The sequence below is a fragment of the Notamacropus eugenii genome, chromosome 2 (assembly GCF_028372415.1).
Source record: "Notamacropus eugenii isolate mMacEug1 chromosome 2, mMacEug1.pri_v2, whole genome shotgun sequence".
Classification (NCBI taxonomy): Eukaryota; Metazoa; Chordata; class Mammalia; order Diprotodontia; family Macropodidae; genus Notamacropus; species Notamacropus eugenii.
In genome coordinates, this window is record NC_092873.1 from 395,357,765 (window position 1) to 395,378,561 (window position 20,797).

General features: G+C 34.8%; 1 protein-coding gene across 5 annotated transcripts in view; it reads right to left on the reverse strand.

Annotated features, from left to right (window-relative positions):
- The window catches only part of LYST (lysosomal trafficking regulator), a 261,878-nt gene that overhangs the window by 76,654 nt on the left and 164,427 nt on the right, over positions 1-20,797 (reverse strand). For 4 of the 5 annotated variants that reach the window (XM_072647543.1, XM_072647542.1, XM_072647544.1 and 1 more), the window contains exons 27-32: positions 20,104-20,270; positions 19,169-19,321; positions 12,387-12,548; positions 11,538-11,729; positions 8,594-8,772; positions 7,864-8,070 (exon numbers count right to left, since the gene is read on the reverse strand). In XM_072647543.1, the coding sequence (XP_072503644.1) occupies positions 7,864-8,070; positions 8,594-8,772; positions 11,538-11,729; positions 12,387-12,548; positions 19,169-19,321; positions 20,104-20,270 (1,060 nt within the window). The remainder of the gene's footprint in view (positions 1-7,863; positions 8,071-8,593; positions 8,773-11,537; positions 11,730-12,386; positions 12,549-19,168; positions 19,322-20,103; positions 20,271-20,797) is intronic. The other variant, XM_072647545.1, reaches the window with a different exon arrangement.

Here is a 20,797-nt window from a genome sequence, read left to right on the forward strand (position 1 = left end):
CTGACCAACAAAGACACATGGACTATGAGCAGAAGCCCTGCCAAGTTGGCAAATTAAGAAAACGTTAAATGACTAGAATATTTTCAGCTATGTGTCTCTTAAAAGAAACATTCTTTATTTAACTTGAAAAATAAATTTTTAAGTGCAATCTAAATTCTATATTCAAAAATAATTGTAAAAAATCTTCAAAACAGGTTTTTATTTTGGTGTTGCCATACTACTGAAGCATTAATCTAAAACTATAGAAAGAAATGCCCTCATTTTTCTACAATTCAAACTACTCACAACCTCAGTAATTACAAATGAGATTCTAAGTAGGAAATGAAAATAACTACGTTGCCAGCAAAAAACCTGTCACAAAACCTACAAGCTTTATTACACTCTTGAGGAAAGAAGCAGCTTTTTAATTGAGGTCTAGATTACACCATGGTATAATGACTAGGCAGGATAAAAAATTTGGTCATTTTCTTTTCCCAGCAATTTTGAGCTTTGCCCTAGTTTATAATGGACAGAAGATTAAAGCCAGTACAATAAAGAGGATGCTGAAAGCTAGAAGTGACAATTGAGTAAACAGATGGAAAAAATCGTAACACTGAGTGATAACTACTTAAAGAAATGTAGTGCTTCCTCATTTCATAGACAGGGAAACTACAGCTCTGAGCAGGTAAATTACCACCATGTAAGTCTCTGAGATAGTAATGAACTTTGGGGTCCCACCTCAAGTCCAAGCAGCTCTTCTTTCATGACATGAGGCCTTTTCAACTAGAAGAGACACTGGGAACAATGATGTAGGGGAAAGGGGGGAAGGGTGGATAGCTAAATACACCTTAGAGAGCCCAGAGGGTGTTACTGTGTGATGGAACATAGTCATAGGACTTGGGTTCAAATCCTGATTCTTCTCCTTACTACCTGTATAAAAATCATTTTTACTTTATGACAGTCAGTTTCCTAATCTATAAAATGATGGGGTTTAGACTAAGTCACCTCTGAGATCCCTTCTATAGCAGCTTTAAATCTATGGTTCTAAGTATAACTGATGTTCAAACTATTATAATGGGTTATAAGGAAAATATCAAATCACATTCAAATTAAATGGATAACTATTAAGACATTAACACAAAAGTTACAATTTTTACACTGTGTATGGCTGTGAACTCTATTCACTGACAGTAGGACAAAAGCCCCTAATTTTCACCTGGAGGAAGGGTGCAGATGCTGACAGTTAAGTGAATAAAAGAAACCAGTATTAAGGATATCTGTTACATTCCCAGGCTAGTCCACAAGTCTATTTAATCCATAATGGAGTTGGAATACTGTATATATGCAATCAAAATTACAGTGACAGAAAACTACACCATTGCAAACAATATTCCTGTTAAATTATATGATATATGAAACAGTCTTTGAAGGACTAGTAAAACGGTCAACAAAAATTTTTCTCTGGGGAAATTTATTCTGAGTATCAAGTAACTAACTTACAAATGGATGTGTGGAGCAAAATTTGTTTCTAACTAGCACTTAACAGCTTGCATTTATATAGGGCTTTAAGGTTTGCAATGAACTTTAATGTTATTTCATTTGGTGCTAACTTGGAGAATGTCTCTACCTTGTTTAAGATCAGAAGGAAGTATGATGCATATTTTAGAAATATTTCTACCCTAAGTAATGCAAAAATAATAACATTCAGGTTTAAAAGGATAGGCTTTTAAGCATTACAATTATCTGTAAAAATTTTAGTTAGGCAGCTGCTATGAAGCACTTTTGTTATCTGGAAAATTCACTTGGCCAAGATACTTCCTTCTCAGATGATTCAAAGAATATGTACATATTCTGTACACAACACTTATTCTTTAAAATTTTCTAAATTCTGATTTTAATACCTCAAAGAGGACGTTTCCTTATACAAAGTAGAACAGAAGAATGGGATCATATGTGAAACTAAGACTTTATATTACACTCTTACATACAGTTTGCTTTTCTTTTCAAGTATCTATTAAGTTCAATATGTTACTTTCACAGCTGTCCTGGTTGTGCATCATTCTGAACATCCTTCTATTCTCTTCTGTGCATTAAAGAAATTCTTGAACACTGAATAGATGATTTTCTGTGGAAGAAGCCCAAGTTTTCAACAACCAAATTAAAATGTTTTGTACCTCTAATAATAAGAGACAGGAAAGTTAAAATAAGTTTGAAGTTCACTCACAAGGATTGGCAGAAATGGCAAAAAAGGAAAATGGTCACTGTTTGAAGGAGCTGTGTGAGGACATGCTCCCTAATTCCTTGCTGTTACAGCTTTGAGTTGATCCAGCCATACTTAAAAGCAATTTGGAAATACATCCAAAAAAGTCACTAAATTGTGCATACCCTTTGACCAAGTGATACCACTACTAAGCATATGTTACCAATGAGATTAGGGATAAAAGGAAAGTACTCATATATTCACAGCAGAATTTTCTGTTGAGCAGTGAACAACTGGAAACAAAGCAGTTGCCCATCAGCTGGAGAGCAGCTGAAGAAACTTTGGTATATGAATAACAATGAATAGTATTGTACCACAAGAAATCACAGAAGGTATGGATTGAGAGAACCACCTAGGAAATGAAATGACAAAGTGACAAGAACCAGACAACCTATATTTATGAAGTAACTACAAAAAGGTAAAGAAAAACAGCTTTGACAGACTTAAGAACTCTGACCAATGCCGTGATCATTCAAGACTCTGGAAGTGTGATGCTGAAACTCCCTTCAACTTCCTGGTTGAGAAGTGACTGACTATAGGTGCGGAATGAGATACATACTTTCAAATATGACCAATCCAACACAAATTGGACTTTCTTATTATGAGGGAGAATTTTTATCTGCCAAAGGGGTGGAAAAGGGCATGAGAAGAGATTTGACAGGAGAGTGAAAAGAGAACAAACATTTATTAAGTGTCAACCAGCTGCCAGGCACTGCTAAGTACTCTACAAATATTTTCTCATTTTATTCTCACAACCCTATAAAACAGGGGCTAATGATCCCCATTTTACAAATAAGGAAGCTTGCTAAGGCTAGCTGGGGCCATATTTGAACTTGGGTCTTTCTAATTTCAGGCCCAACACTAACCACTGTGCCACTCCCTCTTGCCAAAGGAGAGAGGAGGAAGAGTGATAGTAATGCAAAAATAAAGGAAAAAAAAGAACAGCAATGAAACAATTTCAGAATACACAGAAGAGAACAGAAGGCAGTTGTAAATTTAATACAGACAGTAAAAAAAAAAATCAATATGATTTTAAAGTGTATTCTATATTCTAAGCACTGCCCTAAGTCTTTAGGATATTTTTTTTGAAAGGACAGTCTCTCCTTTCAATGAGCTTACATTCTAAAGAGGCATAGGAGGACAGTCTCTCCTTTCAATGAGCTTACATTCTAAAGAGGCATAGGTAATAAATCTGGTTTTATATGCAATCTCTTAATGGATTTCTTTAAACATTAAAATGTTCATATTTGTCAATGATTTTCTACTTTAGGAAACATTTAAAAAACTTAAAGAGCTACATAAATGTAAATTTATTATTACTGTTATTATCATGCTATTGTATTAACAACCTTTACAATAACTACTACTACTACTACTACTACTACTACTACTACTACTACTACTACTACTATCATCTGTAATGTTAATGGAATGGGAAGACTTTTCTCGCCCATTAATAGGCCTATGTGACTTGCTTTGAGCTTGGGTCCAGCAGACTGCTGTGATGGAGTCTGAGTCATATGGCATGATGGGAGGAGCTTGCCAAATGGGTAGGGCAAGAAAGGTGGAGCAGGAAGTGAGAGCAAGGCAGAGCTGCTAGCATGAGTGAGAGAGGAATTTTGGCTAGGGGAGCTTGTTTGTGGGGAGACCTAATGATGGGAAGGCTTGGGGATGACCATATTCCCTGGATTAGAGATGTGCATAAACTTCTTTTTTCCTATGGTGAAATTGGCTTTCTGGTATCTGAATAAATATTTTGGTTTTCCCTGTGAGGAAGAGAGTCATTTATATTTTGTGATTTTATCCTGGAAACACACAAGCATATTCATATTGGCTGCTAAGGGTATCACACTGGCTTTACAAATGGCTTTACAATGGTTTAAATGGCAAAATATAAAACCTCTACTTGGAAACAGGAAGGCTCTAGGGAGGGAAATAGGGTATCCTAGGATGGGAGGATTTATCTTATTTTTTCCTAGTTAGAGAATGGGCTAAAAGCACAGGACTTTGTGAAAACTGGGAACCAAGACTACAGAAGAGAAAATCCATAGATTTAGAAAGATATTTGCAAGAGATACCAACAGAACTGGGGAAAGAAATGGGAGGGGTGTGTAGAAGAGGATGGGCATTTGTTAACAAATTACTATATTATACATAAAAGCTGAGATAAATTTCCAGAGGAAAAGAGTTCAGATGGAAAAGGAGTTAGCTGATTTGCATGAGAAATTTTCTACACTATAGCATCTGAACTTTCCTTTACAAGAGCAAGCTAGAAAGTATCAGGTGGCAACAGAAAAGACAGTTGTGAGAATGGCTCAGAAAAAGAGAGAAATTAACAAGAGGAAGGTGCATGCAGCCTTTGCCTGTGTGGAGCCAGACAGGACGCAGACACAAGGAAGGAAGATGCGAAGGAGGAAAATGAACTAAATTAAATGAGGAAGCTTCTAGGAATGTGGACATTTGTCTAACACTACAAAGCAAGCAGGAGAACTGGGAAGGCCACACAGTGTTTAAGGAAGTAACAGAGGAGGTCACAGATATTTTAAGATGACTCACCTCCAAAACTGGAGAATCACTAGTATCTTGCATGGAGAGAATCAGGGACAAGAGGTCTGAGGAGTATGGGTAGATAACATAGATTGTTTGAAATTGATAGGTATTAGAATCCTTTTGTATAATAAGCTTTTAGGGGCTACTATATTCAAGAAGGCAACAATGGGACTAATTTCTTAGTTTTAGCTGCCAAAAAACAGTATCCCAGTATCAGACCCTGATACTTGCTTAGAGACTATATGAGAAAGTTAAAGGAAGAAATAATGAAAACTGCAACTATGATTGGAGATGCAGATGCGTATCACAGCACTCCCTTAACAGTTTCTCACAGAAATATAATAGTGAAGGTTGCTCCTCTTGCTTATAAATACATAATTCTGACTCTAGTAACTGGGGAAATAGGGCACCTTCTTTTGGAGGTGCTGAATAAGATTTCACAGTTAGATGACTTAGGATAATTGGGGAAAAGATAAATTTCCTCCAGAGAGAAGAGCAAATAGACAGTGGATTCAAACTCAGAATAGATTAACAAGGAAAGAATTGTTTACTGCTTTATTGAGAAAGGGCAGATTTTTGAAGAATAGATGGTATTCCAACTATAGAACTATATAAGATGTACTGAGAAAATGGACTTAATATTAGACAGAATAGGGAAGTAAGAACTGCCTCTCTAGTTCCTCCTGTATTATCATGTCCAAGTTTGTCATACCTTCAGGGAGAATGGGAAATTGACCAAGCCCCAGCTCAGATTAACGTAATACACAGACAAGATTACAGACCCCGTATTTGTTTAACCATATACTGGAAAAATGGATCAACTATTATACCTAGGGCATTAATACATACTGGGGCAGAGGTCTCTCTTCTACATGGAAATTCTGATAAATTTAAACATGGAACTCCTATTACCATCACAGGACTGGGAGTGGCTGAAATATCAGCCAAACAAGCTAAACTAATGATGAAAACTGGTCAATTAGAAAGAGTAACAAGAAAGAATATACTATGGTAATTGCACCCGTTCCTGAATACATCATTGCGATAGATATATTAAGAGGTATGACTTTAAATTTGACTGATGGGAGATAACTAATTTGCAATAAGGAAGACAGGAATTAATGCAGTTCTAATGGGTTCATGAACTCCAGACGTACAGCTGACGCTCTATTTACCTGCTTCTGGTTACTGTCTTTGTATTCTTTTTGGCCTGTGTTTGTTTGTTTAACCTGTTTGTTAGATTTGTCTGCCATAGGCTTAGTGCTCTCCACTTGTGGATGACTGACTACTTAAGCTGGATATCACCCTCCATCCAAGACTGTGATGCATTACCCCTGGATCTGGCATTGACCAGCTGGCCAGCTAAAGAACTGACCTCTCGAATGGTACCTCCTGAGACAGGGACAGCTCTATGTCCAATCTCAGAAGGAAGTAGTTACAGAAGAAGAGACCTTCACCCCTTATCCCAAAGGATTCTGGGTCCCATTTGTTTGAGTGGGGAAATGATGGTGTGCTTGTGTTCAAGCCCCCACTCCCTAAGATGTTATTTTACGTGTTTATTTTGTGCTATCCCTGTTATACTGTTGCAAAGTTATGTTGATACCAGCTATCCCTAAATTCCCATTGACCTATATGATGGACATGAAAAATTTTGGGGTCAAATGTAAAGTTAATGGAATGGGAAGATCTTTCCCACTCATTAATAGGCCTCTGTGACTGGCTTTGAGGTGGGCCCAGCTGACTGCTATGATGAAACCTGAGTCACATGGAGTCTAAGTCACATGGCATACTGGGAGGAGTTTGCCAAATGGGTGGAGCAAGAAGTGAGAGCAAGGCAGAGCTAGGACACAGCAAGGCAGAGCTGAGGCAGAGCAGCTAGCGTGAGTGACAAAGGGAGGAATTTTGCCAAGGGGAGCTTGTTTGTGGGGAGGCCTAACCAAGGGAAGGATTGGGGATGTCTGTACACCTTGGATTGATGTGTATAAACTTTTTTGTTATCATGGTGGAAATGGCTTTCTCGTATCTGAATAAATATTTTGGTTTTGCCTTTGAGGAAGAGAGTTATTTATATTTTGCAAATTTACCCTGGAAATATGTATGCATATTCATAGCAGCTGCAATGGGTATTGCTTGGCATTACATCACCCCTATAATTACTACCATTACAACTATTATTACTACTACTACTGCTGCTACTACTATTATTACTAATTTGTGGTTTTTAATATGGAACATGTCCCCTGATGTAAAATAGGATAGCAATATGTTTTGATGATTTTTCTATGCCTTTTCATGTATGGCTTAGTTCTAGGCAAATGTATAAAGATATCCACTAAAATGTTGAAGGTTAAAATTCTTTAAAATATTTTACTTTGGGCTATATTCAGGAGCACATTCAATAAAAATCGATTTCACATGCCACAAATTTAGTGCTAACATAAATTATAGCAGTGGTTACTTGGCTAACATATACTAAAACTGAAAATCTTTTCAATGAAATCTCCAGAACAAAATAAATTCTCACAGAATTCAGATCTAGTATTTATAAGTTTTCAAATCTAGTAAACTGGGCATAGGAAGAAGGGGCTGCAAAATATGAACAAAGGCAGAGTGTTGCCTAGTATGCAATTTAACATTACTTAACAATAATTTTCCTTAACTAAAAATAGACAAATTTTTTGATCTACTACATATTAGAATATCTATAACCTTCAAATTTAAACTTTAAAAACAGTGATTATGATATAATAATTATAAAACTAGTTAACATTTACATAGGGTTTTAAAGTTAATATATTTTACACATGTTATTTCATTTGATCTCACAATGACCTCATGAAGTAGGTTCTATTATTATCCCCATTTTATAAAAGAGGAAACCCAAACTGAGAGAACTGACATGACTTGTCCAGATTGATACAGCTAGCAAGCATGTGAGGCAAGATTCAAGCTCAGCTTATTTGGTTTAAAAAATGGCCATTCATTATATTAGACAATGTATTTTGGTTTCAGTAATTTATTGTAAGATTTTTTATGTGCTCTTTTATCTGAATGCTAAATACTGAAATGCTTACTTGTACAGAAGGGCTCAGGCAGTCTCGAAGTATTTCCTGATGATATGGTTGATGCATTATTTCAAAAGCTTGCTTCCTCTCCTGAGGAGGGCGGGTTGGTGACAATATATGTACCAAGAGTCTCCCAAGCTGCATGCGGAAGGTTTCTTTACAAGACAACAGAATCTTATTCCACTGTTGTCTGGGAGCATTGGTTCTACTTGAGCCCTTCATTCAAGAGAAGAATGAATTTGCCAGTGAGTTACTTTGGACAAAAAGAGCTTATTCCTATCACTAATGTTAAAAAGAGGTTTAAGGACAGCATTTTCCGTTATAGCTCTAACTACTTTCAAAAGCAAAGTAAAAAAAAAAGATGAGGGGTATAAGTTTCTTACTAATATTAGTGACCAGCTATTTCACACTCTGCTAGCCTCATTCAACTACAATACAGGAAAATGATTCCTTAGCAATCATTACTGTATATAAAGACTATTACTTACAAACACACACACACACACACACACACACACACACACACACTATATACACTGTATAAAGACTATTGTTTCAGAGGGTATATGAGCATGGAAGCTATCTAAGGTACTCTATTATTTTTATATCTAAGTAATCTTAGAATCAGAAGACATAATGGAAGAGAATCCCAAATGAAATAGGTTCTAAAAACATAATAGAGAAAGATAAAACCTCCATTCCTTAAGAATTAATGGAAACCTTCCACATAATTACTTACAAGTGCTATTCTCATTCCTTCTACCATAGTCATTAACATTTCTTTCTGAAATGGGTTCAAATTGGAAAGGTGTTCATGTTGAATTTCCTCTTCAGAAATTCCAGCCTCAGAATTTGAGGTTCTGCCTTGAGTTGTGGTCCCTGGTGTACTCAGAATATCAATAAAATCTGGACTAAATTCTTTTAATAGAGAAATAAGCATACAGAGAAAACAAAAAATTAATTAAGTCATTGACACTCAGTCTATGTTAATGGGATCTAGTGCTACTACTAAAACATTCTAGGAGGACTATAAATTCACTTAACATAGTATTTCTAAGAAGTTAAATGATCAGAAACTGTTTCATCTAAAACTATATTAAGTCAAAATTTTATTTCTTTTAATACACAACTCTGATTTAAAATACAACAAAATTTATTCAAATATGCTAAATAAATACTGTAATGGTTGAATTCATATGATTATAGTACCAATCAAGCTCACTGACTGTACATAGGGTACTTGGTAAGTTTCTGTAAATGTATTTCCCCGGTTTATATGGCATATTGATTTTAAAAGTAGTATCAAATTAAGTAATGCTGTGAGTGATAAAAGGTCTACTTTTAAACAAACTACCCTAATATAAACTACAATTGTTTATAATAAAACTGCATAAAGTAACATTTTCTAGTGAATTATTTGTAAGGAAACTATAAAATCAAGATGCTGAAGTATATAAAATTCTTCTACTTTCAGTTCAGAAGCAGTTTACAATTCTGGAAAAATGTAAGTAAGAAGCAATACTTCAGAGCATGGTTTATTGGAGAATAATTCTCTAAAACCTCACAAACTGAACAAATATCCAGATGTGTTCTAACTCTCATTTGTGTCTCTATCTCAAGCACTACCTTTTATATTATAGTGTCCTGTAAATTTAATTTATATTCCCAACTAGATTGGAAGCTATTGAGGGTAGGGACTCATTTGTATATCTCTTTGAAGCATCTAAATACAGTGTTTTTCACATAATAAACAATTAATAGATGTTGGTTTAACTGAATATTTTAGGGTTATGAACACCAAAATATTCTATAGCACTTCTGTATGACAGTAACTACCTTTGGACTCTTTTTTATTCACTTCTTAAATAGAACTCTGCTCTGCTTTTAAAAAAAAGTCTGTGCAGGAAAATTTCAATTTATGAAACAGATAAACTAAAGAATGATCATCTGTATTAAAAGAACTTTCATCCTACAAAAGATTTCACTGTAGGATTCCTTTTGTCCAGCATCTGGCACACAGCAAATGTTAAATAAATGCTTTCTGATGGATTGAAGAACTCCTATAGCCTTTAACATGATTGAGATTTATTAAAAGACTTTTAATAAAAACACTATTGATAAATAACTTTTCAGGAATTCATCTAGTATTAGTGTATACATATTTATTCTGCTGAACAAGTATCAAAATAACAGGAACTTCAATTACTTTTTGAACATGTCCTTATCAGACAATAGATATTCATAGTCTTGATTTATAGTGATATTTCATTTATTTGGTACTTTTGAGGAATAGAGAGAACATGAGTTTATTTCCAGATAAGTAAAAGCTTAGACCCAAGGTGACATATAGTCATTATTACAAAGACAGGACCATAGAATTTGGAGTGGGAAGGGATCTTGGAGATCAACTCCTTCATTTTTGATGATGATGAAGCTGGGGCCCAGAGAAGTTAAGTAATTTGTCTGAGATCAGAAAGGGAGCACTACCAGTATTCAATCTCAGGCCTTGATTCTATTTACATGCTCTTTCCTCTACCCCAAGTGGCCTGTCTGTGCTATAACACAATGAACACCCTTGAGGCATGATAATTTGGTATCATATGAAAAAGTCCTCATGATTATGCACTTCCAGCGAGTCTCGCTTTTGTTTTATACTCAGCGTTGGCTGGCATTGTGGTAGGTTTGCTTCTAAGCAGGGAGGGCCTGGTAAATGTTTAACACCAGACAAAAAAAGTATTATATGATATGCATGACAAATTTTCAAGTTTAACCTACATCATTAACATTTTCTCCATCACTGTCTTAAATCTAGATAATCCACAAAACTTCAATAAAGCCCTGACTTGTAGTCTGCCAGTTACTGACATGTAAATGCTCATGTTGAAATTTAACAATGAGCTCTCACAAGGTGGTACAGGCTGGCTCCAGCATGTTATTGATTCTAACACACTGTCCCCTCAAACCTAAGGCAGAACTGAAGTTTTTCAGTGATAAATAAACTTGTAAACTCAACAACCTTAGTTTTAAATTCAAATGGTAAAGTCTTGAGTATCATACAGACTTTGTAGCTATTTTTCTTGTTGCTCATTGGTCTTTTTCTGCTACTCTGAAGTTTATAATTGTGTTCTAAATAGCTGAAGTACCAGAAGTCTAACCACTGAATAGGGAGGGAATATGCTTCCGCTGTCTTATCTCAAAGATTACACTTTATTTTTAACTCTTTCACAAACTATTTATCATAGATATCTGTGTTGGAGTTTGATTCCCCAAGACAAACACCTTGAGTTTAGGGTCTTTAAGTCTGACAAACAGATGTTTAACAAAATAATAAAATAAACAGTAGAGGCTTTATAAATTTTTGTTGTTTGCTATATCTTAAATACATAAGAAATAATCACATTGTATCAGTATCATTACTCATCTAAGGTAATATTCTCCCAGGGGAATACAAACATCTTTAGTTTTATTTTTGTGTTTGAATCTCCAGTGCCTAGCATAGTGTGTAGTAGATAGTAGATGCTTGCTGAATACATAAATTCTACCTGTGACAGGAGCTCAAAAAGATGTACCTCAAATTCAGCTGTTCCATTAATAGTTTAGAAAAACAGAAACTGAAATAGCTACACTGTATAAACATCTAAAACTACATTGAATTATTCTTAATTGTTATGTTGTACAGCTACCTTGATAAATGAGCCTGTTAACTGCTAACACAGTAAGCCTCTGCAGTCTCTGGGAGAGCTCTGTTTCAGATGCCCGGATAGGATTTTCTTGGCTCATTCTCCGTTGCATCATCATATTGAGCTCATCACTTGCCACTGAACGCATTTTCATCAGAAGAGATTCAGATTGAAGAAGAGAAGATTTTCGGGGACCTTCATGCATAAAAGAAAAAGAGAAAATGCTAAGGCTGGTAAGGAAGGAAACATTTAAAGCTCTTAGCAAGGAAACTAGTTTTGTTGCAACTTTAGAAAAACAGTAATGCCAGAATAAGAACAACAAAAAAGCTTAATGTGTGGTTTATTTAAACACTGTAAAGAAAGTGATTTAGAGAAAGTACTTCCCCCCCCCCTTTGAAGAAGTGTAACAGTACTTTCAATTGAAAAGTTTTGTAAAAAAAGCTTTTAAATAGAAATGCAGTTTTAAATCTGCAGAGCAGAGTGGTTTGCAAGGTTTAAGTCTTTTGAAAAATGAAAGTTAAGTCAATATAATTACGGGACAGTAGAGTAGTAAAAAGTTGCACAACATCACTGTTTCACTTCCTCATATTCACCTTTATCAACAGATTTTCAACTATTCCGTGCTCTAATCATAATATAATAATAATCCAATAAAGACTTTTCCTTGCACAATATTTAGTGACATAAAGTAGAAATCAGTGACATGGAAGAGACCAGAAAATTGATTACAATCCCAGTGATTTGTAATCAAAATTATTTTGAACACATGCATCATTTCTTCAATATTATAAAGAATTTCCTGAGAAATGTTTTCTCAAATTGAATAGGTAGGAATAGCCACTATTACTGCACCTGCTTCTGTAGGCAATGCACATGAAGTAGATCCAGTAGAAAAGTGAGGGGTTGATTCTTGATTTAACAAATTCAAGGACAAGGGTATCGGAAGTTGACCATAAGAATTAAAATGATGTCTTGGTGGATGAGGAATAATGGAACCTTTCATTGCAACTGAACCTTTGTTTTAAATGATTTTTAAAAAAAAATAAATCAATTTGTATAAGTATCTATAAAGATTATATATATATATCATTATATAATACATGTTATATTACATGTTACATATGCCTGGATACTTATGTAAAGATATTGGTGAAACATGGAGAAGGAACTAAGCATTTGTATAGCACCTACTATATACCAGTCACTGTGCTAAGCACTTTACAAATATTATTTCATTTTATCCTCACCACAACTTTATGAGGTAGATGCTGTTATTATCCCTACATTACAGCTGAAAAAACTGAGGCAAATACAAGTTAAGTGACTTGTCCAGGGTCACAGAGCTAATAAATGTCTGAGGCCACATCTGAACTCAGGTATTCCTGACTTCAGGACCAGATCTCTATCTGCTGCAATACCTAATTGCCAAGATCACAAAATGCTTTTAACAAATTAGACTGACCAGAACAATCCAATGAAAAACACAGACTGATTATAAAACTCTTGAGTATAGTTGCCTTTGAGAAAAAAAAAGGAAATTTTAAAAAAGCAAATATATAAACTATGCAAGAGGAAAAATTCCCAGAGTATGCTATTGGATTGATACAGACTGATTAATTTTCTATAACTTTCATTATATATAAGACTATATGGCAGCCTGAGTCATGAAGTGAAGATAAAATTATAACGTACTGTACTTTCTAAGGCAGGAAAGTATATTTATATTTAAGAAAGATTTTCAATGAGATTTGAAAAGTCGTGTTAGTAAGTCTCAAATAATCAGAAAATTAATGCCAATTTCCTGAATGTTGCATTTATGAGGTTAACTGTACATAAATCATTTGAAGCAAAAATATGATAAAATACATTTTAAACATATACCTGAGTAATTTTTTTAGGCAGTTATTTCTAATCAATCAGTCAATAATCATTTATTAAGCACCTACTATCTGCCAGACATTGTGTTAAGTGCAGGGGATACAAAGAAATGCAAATAAGCCCTCTTATCCTTGAGGAATTAATGTGTGAGAAATTCATCACTGGCTATACTTTGAGGGGTCAACTTCTTTGTTCTAAGGACCATCACTTGTTATAGAAACCAAACAATTCTCTTAGCTAGTAAGTACTACCTTTTAATCTACCTCCAACCTGCCTGAATTTCTGGATAATCTTGGAGTTCTTAGGAGCTCTATGGACAGATTTCAGAACTTGGAAAGGGAAAAAAAAAATTACATCTTACATCTTTATTTTTACTAACCTTTAAATGAAATATAGAATGGCCTTCAAATATGAATGTAGGGAACAAACATTATTTTGGGAAGGGGTCCATAGACTTTATCAGACTGCAAAAGGGATACAAAAAAGGTTAAGAATTCCAGATTGAGATCCTTTTGCTGAATAAATTAGTTTCCATTTAGGGGCCTTTCCTATCCTTCCATTAGAATGAAGTATTTCACTTGTGACTTTGAAATTATAAGAATATTGGAGATGGTATTAGTATATCCATACATAATATATCACCTTCACCACAGCATCAGTCCATTGTAATCCTGTTCCCAATGTAACAGGGTTCTAAGGTACCTCTCTCAAAGTTATCCATACTCTTGCCCAAACTCAATCTGAATATACTGATTTACATCAAATTTTCAATGTCAAAAAAACCCCCAAAACAAAACAGGATTTCTACAACACATTTTGACACTAGATACTGTCTTGCATTATATACTCCAGCTTTAAAATTCCTTAATTTCAGAAAAACCTGTGAAGACTTATATGAACTAATGCAAAGTGAAGTGAGCAGAACCAGGAAAACATTGTACACAATAACATCAAAATTGTAAAGATGATCACCTATGGAAGACTCAGTTATCCTAATCAATACAATGATCTACGATAATTACAAAGGATTCATGATAAAAAATGCTACCCATGTTCAGGGAGAGAACTAATGGCCTTTGAGTGCTGACTGAAGCATATATTTTGTCTCTTTATTTTTCTTGCTTTTTTTTTTTTTTTTTACAACATTGCTAATATGGAAATGTTTTGCACGGCTTTACATATATAATGGGTATTATATTGTTTGCCTTCTCAATGGGTGAGGGGAGGAGCTTGAGGGAGGGAGAGAATATGGAACTCAAAATAGAAAATGCTAAAAAATAACCGTAATTTTTTGCAAATTTCTTAAACTCCTACTTATATAAAACTAACAGTTCCCTAAGAAATTATATACAATGAGTTTACATAAAAGGAATACCTACATTCCTAACAGATCAAGGCCAATGATACTTAAACAGTATTGTTTTACTATCTCTAATAGTGACCTTCAAAGTAGGGTGTGTACTCAAGGGGATGTGTAAGATGGCCCACTGGGATGCAAGAAGAAAATATTATTTTGTATGTATTCTCCATACATTTATATTTATCCAAAATTATTAATATTTAATATTCAGATGGTCACTGGTACCCTCTCCTCAGTCATTATGTCACATGATCACGTGAAACTTAATGCATATGAAACATTCTGAGGGAAGAGTGGGAACTATGCAATATGGCTGAACAATGATTCACTCTTTCATTCATTCATTTTCAGAGTTTCATAATAAATTACAGCTTACTTGTGGATTAAATGAATTTATGGATTACATTATCTAGTTTTAACTAAATTAACCCTCACAAAATGGACAAGAAGTTCAAAAATATTTTACTAAACATATCAGGAATTAAAGACAAAATGAATGTAAATAATAACCAAATAAGAAAGTAGTAGAGCTGATCCTTCTCCTACTTTTAGTATGAGCTCTTCATCAGAGACTTCATTATGAAATCAAGTAATGATCATCTAATCAGATCTGCCAAGTAGTTAGACCTCAACACTGAAATAAAAGATAGCAATGAACTTCACCCTATTGCATTAGGAAACAGGATCTTATCAATTAATCATTCAACACATATTTATTAAGGACCTATTATGTCCCATACACTATGCCAAGTAGTGAGTATACAAAGGCAAAAGTGAAACAAGTCTTGCCTTCAAGTAGGTTACATTTTATCAGGGAAGAAAAAAATGGATATAAGCAAATAGAAAATACAAGGTAGTTGAGGGGAAGTGACATACTAACAGCTGGGAGGAACTATAAAGTATAGTGCTTGAACTGAGTTTTGAAAGAATATACCAGACTTTTTCATTTCTATCTTCACAACATCTCTCATACAGGCTCTCTTTCTACAGTTACAGAGCTACAGTCTTAATTGTTAGTCCTTATCACTTGCGTTCCAGACTACTACAACAGCCTTCCAACCAGCTGACTCACAGCTTCCTGCCCATTCTAATCTCTTCTCCATTCGGCTGCTAAGGTGATTTTTCTTAAGGGTAAGTCTAACCCCTCATTCCCTTCCAGCCTCCTAAAGAGCTCTGGTAGTTTCCTATGACCTTCAAGATCTAATATGTTCTTTCTAATTTGGTCACTTCCAATTCTTCTTGCACTTTATTCCCTTGCATATGGGCTCTGTCCTACTAGTAGTTCCATCAACAAAATCCTAGACCTTCCACTTTTGTGTCTTTTCACTGTCTTTCACGCCTGGAAAGCTCTGGCTCCACATCTTCTATCTTTTGCTTTCTTTGGCTTCATTCAAAACTCAACTCAAGTCCCACTTTTCCAAAAGTTCTTTTCCAGTACTCCCAAGTATCAGTACAAAAAGAAGAGAAGAAAAAGGATGGGCTCCTGAGAGACAAACATGGTTAGTGGATGTGACCTGGGCAAAGATCAAGCAAAAGAGACTGAAGAGTGGTCAAACAGGCAAGAGAAGAACCAAGAAGAAAACATGTAAGCAAAATGCAGAGAGGAGAGACTATAAGGAAAAGATGATGGACAGTGTCAAAGATTACAGATATGTCAAGAAAAATGAGAACTGAGAAAATTCTATTATATTTAGCAATTAAGAGATCACTGGTAACTTTGAAGAGAGAAGTTTCATTAGAATGATGAGGTCAGAGGTCAACTGCAGAGGGTTTAGAAAGTTAGATGAAGAGAAGGGGAGAAGAGGAGACTCTCAGAAAATGTCTTTGTTGTAGTAAAATATGGAGAAAAGTCTTCAGCTGATATAGTGGATAAAGGGTGCTGTGGGAGACCTGAGGAGAAAATAAAAAAATCTGGAATAGTTGCTTTAGTTAAAGCAAATCATTTAAGGGGGTATAAAAAGATTACTGCCTTGCTGGAGTGAGAGCCCAGTTGAGATTATTTAACAAAAATTTGTAGTGGACCCAGTAAAGCAGAATTTTATGATTTATTCTAGCTTCATACAGTAGGATGCAAATAGAACAAAAGCAGGTGATGGGAGTAAACCAAGGTTGGACAATAAAAGAAGGTCATTTCTTTGAAGTTTAACTTAAACTACATGGTTATAAATTAAGTGCTAAAACACAAAGCTTTTTAAAAAATAAAGTGGCAAATAAGTCCTTTCATCAGCTGTTTTTTAAATTATTTCACCACCCTTTCTCCTTATTTTCCAAAAAAACCTTCAGTATCACTTCTACATATCCCTTCAGATCAGGAGGATATAAAAATAAATGATGTAACCAACTACAATTATATGACAATATAAAAATTTTCTGTAATCAAGGGGCTAGAAATGACCATAGAATGGAAGAGAATGGTTAGGAATAGCTAAAGTGAAGAATTAAGTTAAAGGAAGAGTAAGACTAAAATTTTAGGGACCAAGAGAAAATGAAAAAAGGACTAAAGAAAGAAGAAATGGATTATATAATGGCTAGAAGGTATAAGAGAAAATTAACAAAGATAGCAATTAAGTTTATTTGGCTAGACTAAAGAGAACAAACCTAAATGCAATTAAGAGGTAGGAACAGTTATATAAATGTGTGAGGCTACTGATGAAAAGAATCAAAGTCCATGTTCAATTTTAATGATTCAAAAAACATGTGGGGGCCCATTGCAGAGCTTAGACAATGTGAATATGATTATGATTATGTGATGAATATGGTTGTTATATATTTTTAGAAACAATTCTTGCTTCTGTGTATCGGAAAATTATAGAGGGGAGAGAGTAAAGATGTCAAGGGCATTATTATATTGATTCAAACAAAAACCTAGACTAGACATTTTGTTGTGGCAATAAAGAAAAATAAAAATGATTAATGTAATGAAGAATTAGCAAAGTTTGCTAAGAGTCTAATTTTAAAAGTACTCATTCTCTTTTTACATAAGTAGAAAGGTAAATTCTACCAAAGCAGCCCTCACTTGGCAGGAAGACATATTAATGAGAATACCCAAAACCCAATGGTTTCTAGGATTGTAGGGAGATATATTGTGCCTGGGTGGATGAATTAACAATGTTCAACTGGAAGAAAGTACTGTAATTTGAGAGAGGAGTTAGGAGCAAAGAATGTGTAACACTCCACTAATGTTCTACTTTGATGTTTTATTGTGGGATGGAAGTAGCCCTAGGATCTTAAAGGTTATGTCAACAGAATGAAAGTTCAGGGAGGTCCAACCAAGTGGTAGGTTTCATGTTTTAGCCCAATAGATATGTCTGTCATTCCATAGTCATGTTGGCTAAATTCTGAGTATCACATCACCAGAAAGTTGATTACTAAGTAATTAATATTTACAGCAACTCACAGAGGCACAGGCTTTTTAGATAGATACAAGAATCCTCACACCAATGAAAACAGAAGTTTTGAAGTTTCATTGGAGATAACAGAATATAGATGTAGAAATGGCTAAAATGTTTTAGGTGGTGGCCCAGAATATAAATGAACATTTTTTTGGCCTAGGAATGTGATTTTTACATGGCTTTTAAGTTTTGTTTACTGACAAGGGCAGTATGCATTATATGAAAAAAAGATAAATTCAGGCTAGACACAAATTTCTGGACTACAATGAATGATCATACTAATATATCAATTAAGCTTGTGCAGTTGTTGTGTTTGGAAATTCGTTTTATAATGTTATTTTCATCCTGACTGCATGTGTTTGTCCTTTGTTGTGAAGAAGACTATACCATCAGAGAAATAATGACATGACTTGCATTTGACTTTGTTTTGGGTGAGGGCTGTGCAGGTCACCAGCCTCACTTCCCCTCCAGAGCCATCTGAATGCAGTGAAGAGATATTCATCAGGATGACTGGAGATGACCCAGGATGAGGCAACTGGGGTTAAGTGACTTGCCCAAGGTCACACTGCTAGTGAGTGTCAAGTGTCTGTTGGGGCAGCTAGGTGGTACAGTGCATAGAGCACCAGTGCAGGAGTCAGGAGAACCTGAGTTCATCCTGACTCAAGACAGGCAGAATGAGGTCATATGTAGCTTTAGAATTTTATGAAGTCAGGGAAATCTAGCAATATTTATTTTTGTGTAGCATATTTAGAAGTTACTTAGATTGTAACTATGATTTGACATTGAAATCTGCAATGTTAAAAAAAAACCAAACCAAAATAACTAACACTGGGAAAAAGAAATTTTCCTAAAATTCACAAAGTTTAAATGTCTAAATATTTTATTGACCATCTACCTCCTTAACCATCAAATCTGGAAAAAAGATGTAAATGTACCATTAAAAGGGAAAGTAAAGCAATCTTTTCCATTTATAACGTTTAGAACATTTTTATTTCATTACTCACCAGCAATACTTTTTCGCTTTTGAAATATTGCATGATGAGGAATAGAAGGAAACTGGAATGAATTTGTCAGGTTTTGAGTATCCTGGTTTGCAGTAGTCTTTATAAATTCAATAGCTGACTGAAGAACTCTGAATTGTAGTGCAATAGCCATATCTGAGAACAAACAAAAAATACTAAATAAGAATTGCTCTATGAAATATTTAAGCTTATTAACCATGTGCTTAATAATTTATTCTTACTGAATCAATTTTATTTCTAGGCAACATCAGAAAGTGCCACTCAGCTTTCAGCACGTATAAATTTCAAAATTAAAATGTGAAATTTAAGGTAAAAATTTTTTTGGACATTAGTGAACAAAATTTCTGCTCGAAGTAACTTTTAGGCGGAGAATCAAATTTCAAAAATAGGTTATAATAGGAAAATTATTTACTACAAAAAAGGTAGCCTATAAAATAGATTATTTTCTTTGTGTAAACGTGTCACAGTAAAGGATGTCTTGTAATTAAAGAAATAATTTTAAATGAACAAATGGTTGTTTTTCAATTATTTATTTTCTCTGTCATGTGATATTATAAGGGAATTAAAACACAGGTCTGTTGTCCTAACATCTATTCCTCTCCCAAATAAGGCATTAAAGGAAAATGAAAGTATCAAATCTTCTGCAGTAAACTTAAGAATTTAAATTCCAGATCTGTAAGGGAAGTTCACATTCCCTTGCGAAGGGAAGTTTTATTTTCATTGATAAATTAACGCATCTCTCAGTTGCCACAGGTACTCTTATTTTTGCCTGATAAAGGCCCCATTACAAAAACTAACATAATGACAAAACTGAACTTATTAGTAAATTTATCTCCAAGAAGAAAGCTAAAAGATTACACACTGAAATCTCATTTTCAACAATTATACTGAATATTCTTGTAAAATTGAAGTCTTACTTCGTGTCCGTTTGTTTTTGCTGCTTTGGACGTATCCAAGCAGTATAATAAGATCTTCAATGACCCTAAAGTATTGTGAACCAGAAGAACTGCAAGCGTGAATGGTAACAGCTACCAGAAGTTGTTGTATTTCACAAAAAAGTAATTTGTAGTCATTCAGAGAAATGCTAAAAAACAAAAACCCCAAGAGAAAGGGTCAGTAAGTTTTTTAAAGAATATCTTTTGTTCATGCTAACAACCTCCCTTGTCCTAAGCTCAAGTCCCACCTCCCCAATTCAGACTCTGTGTGCACACCTGATTGGCTTGCGCTCTACTACCACACCACTCAGAACCCCCAGACTCAACTGACTCGGCAGCCGCAGCTGCAGCCTCTCCCACACCCTCAGCCTAGCTTGAATCTTCTTTATCACTTCTCCAGTATGATAGGATTTTGTTGTTGTTGCTGCTATTCAGTCGTTTCAGTTGTGTTCGACTCTGTGTGACCTCATGTGGAGTTCTCTTGGCAAACATACTGGAGTGATTTGCTACTTTCTTCTTCAGCTCATTTTATAAATAAGGAAACTGAGGCAAACAGAGCTATTGACTTTACTAGGGCCACACAACTAGTAAGTGTCTGAGGCCACATTTGAGATCAGGAAGAGGAATTTTCCTCACTCCAGACCTGGGGGGGCTCCATCTGGCGACACTTAGCCAC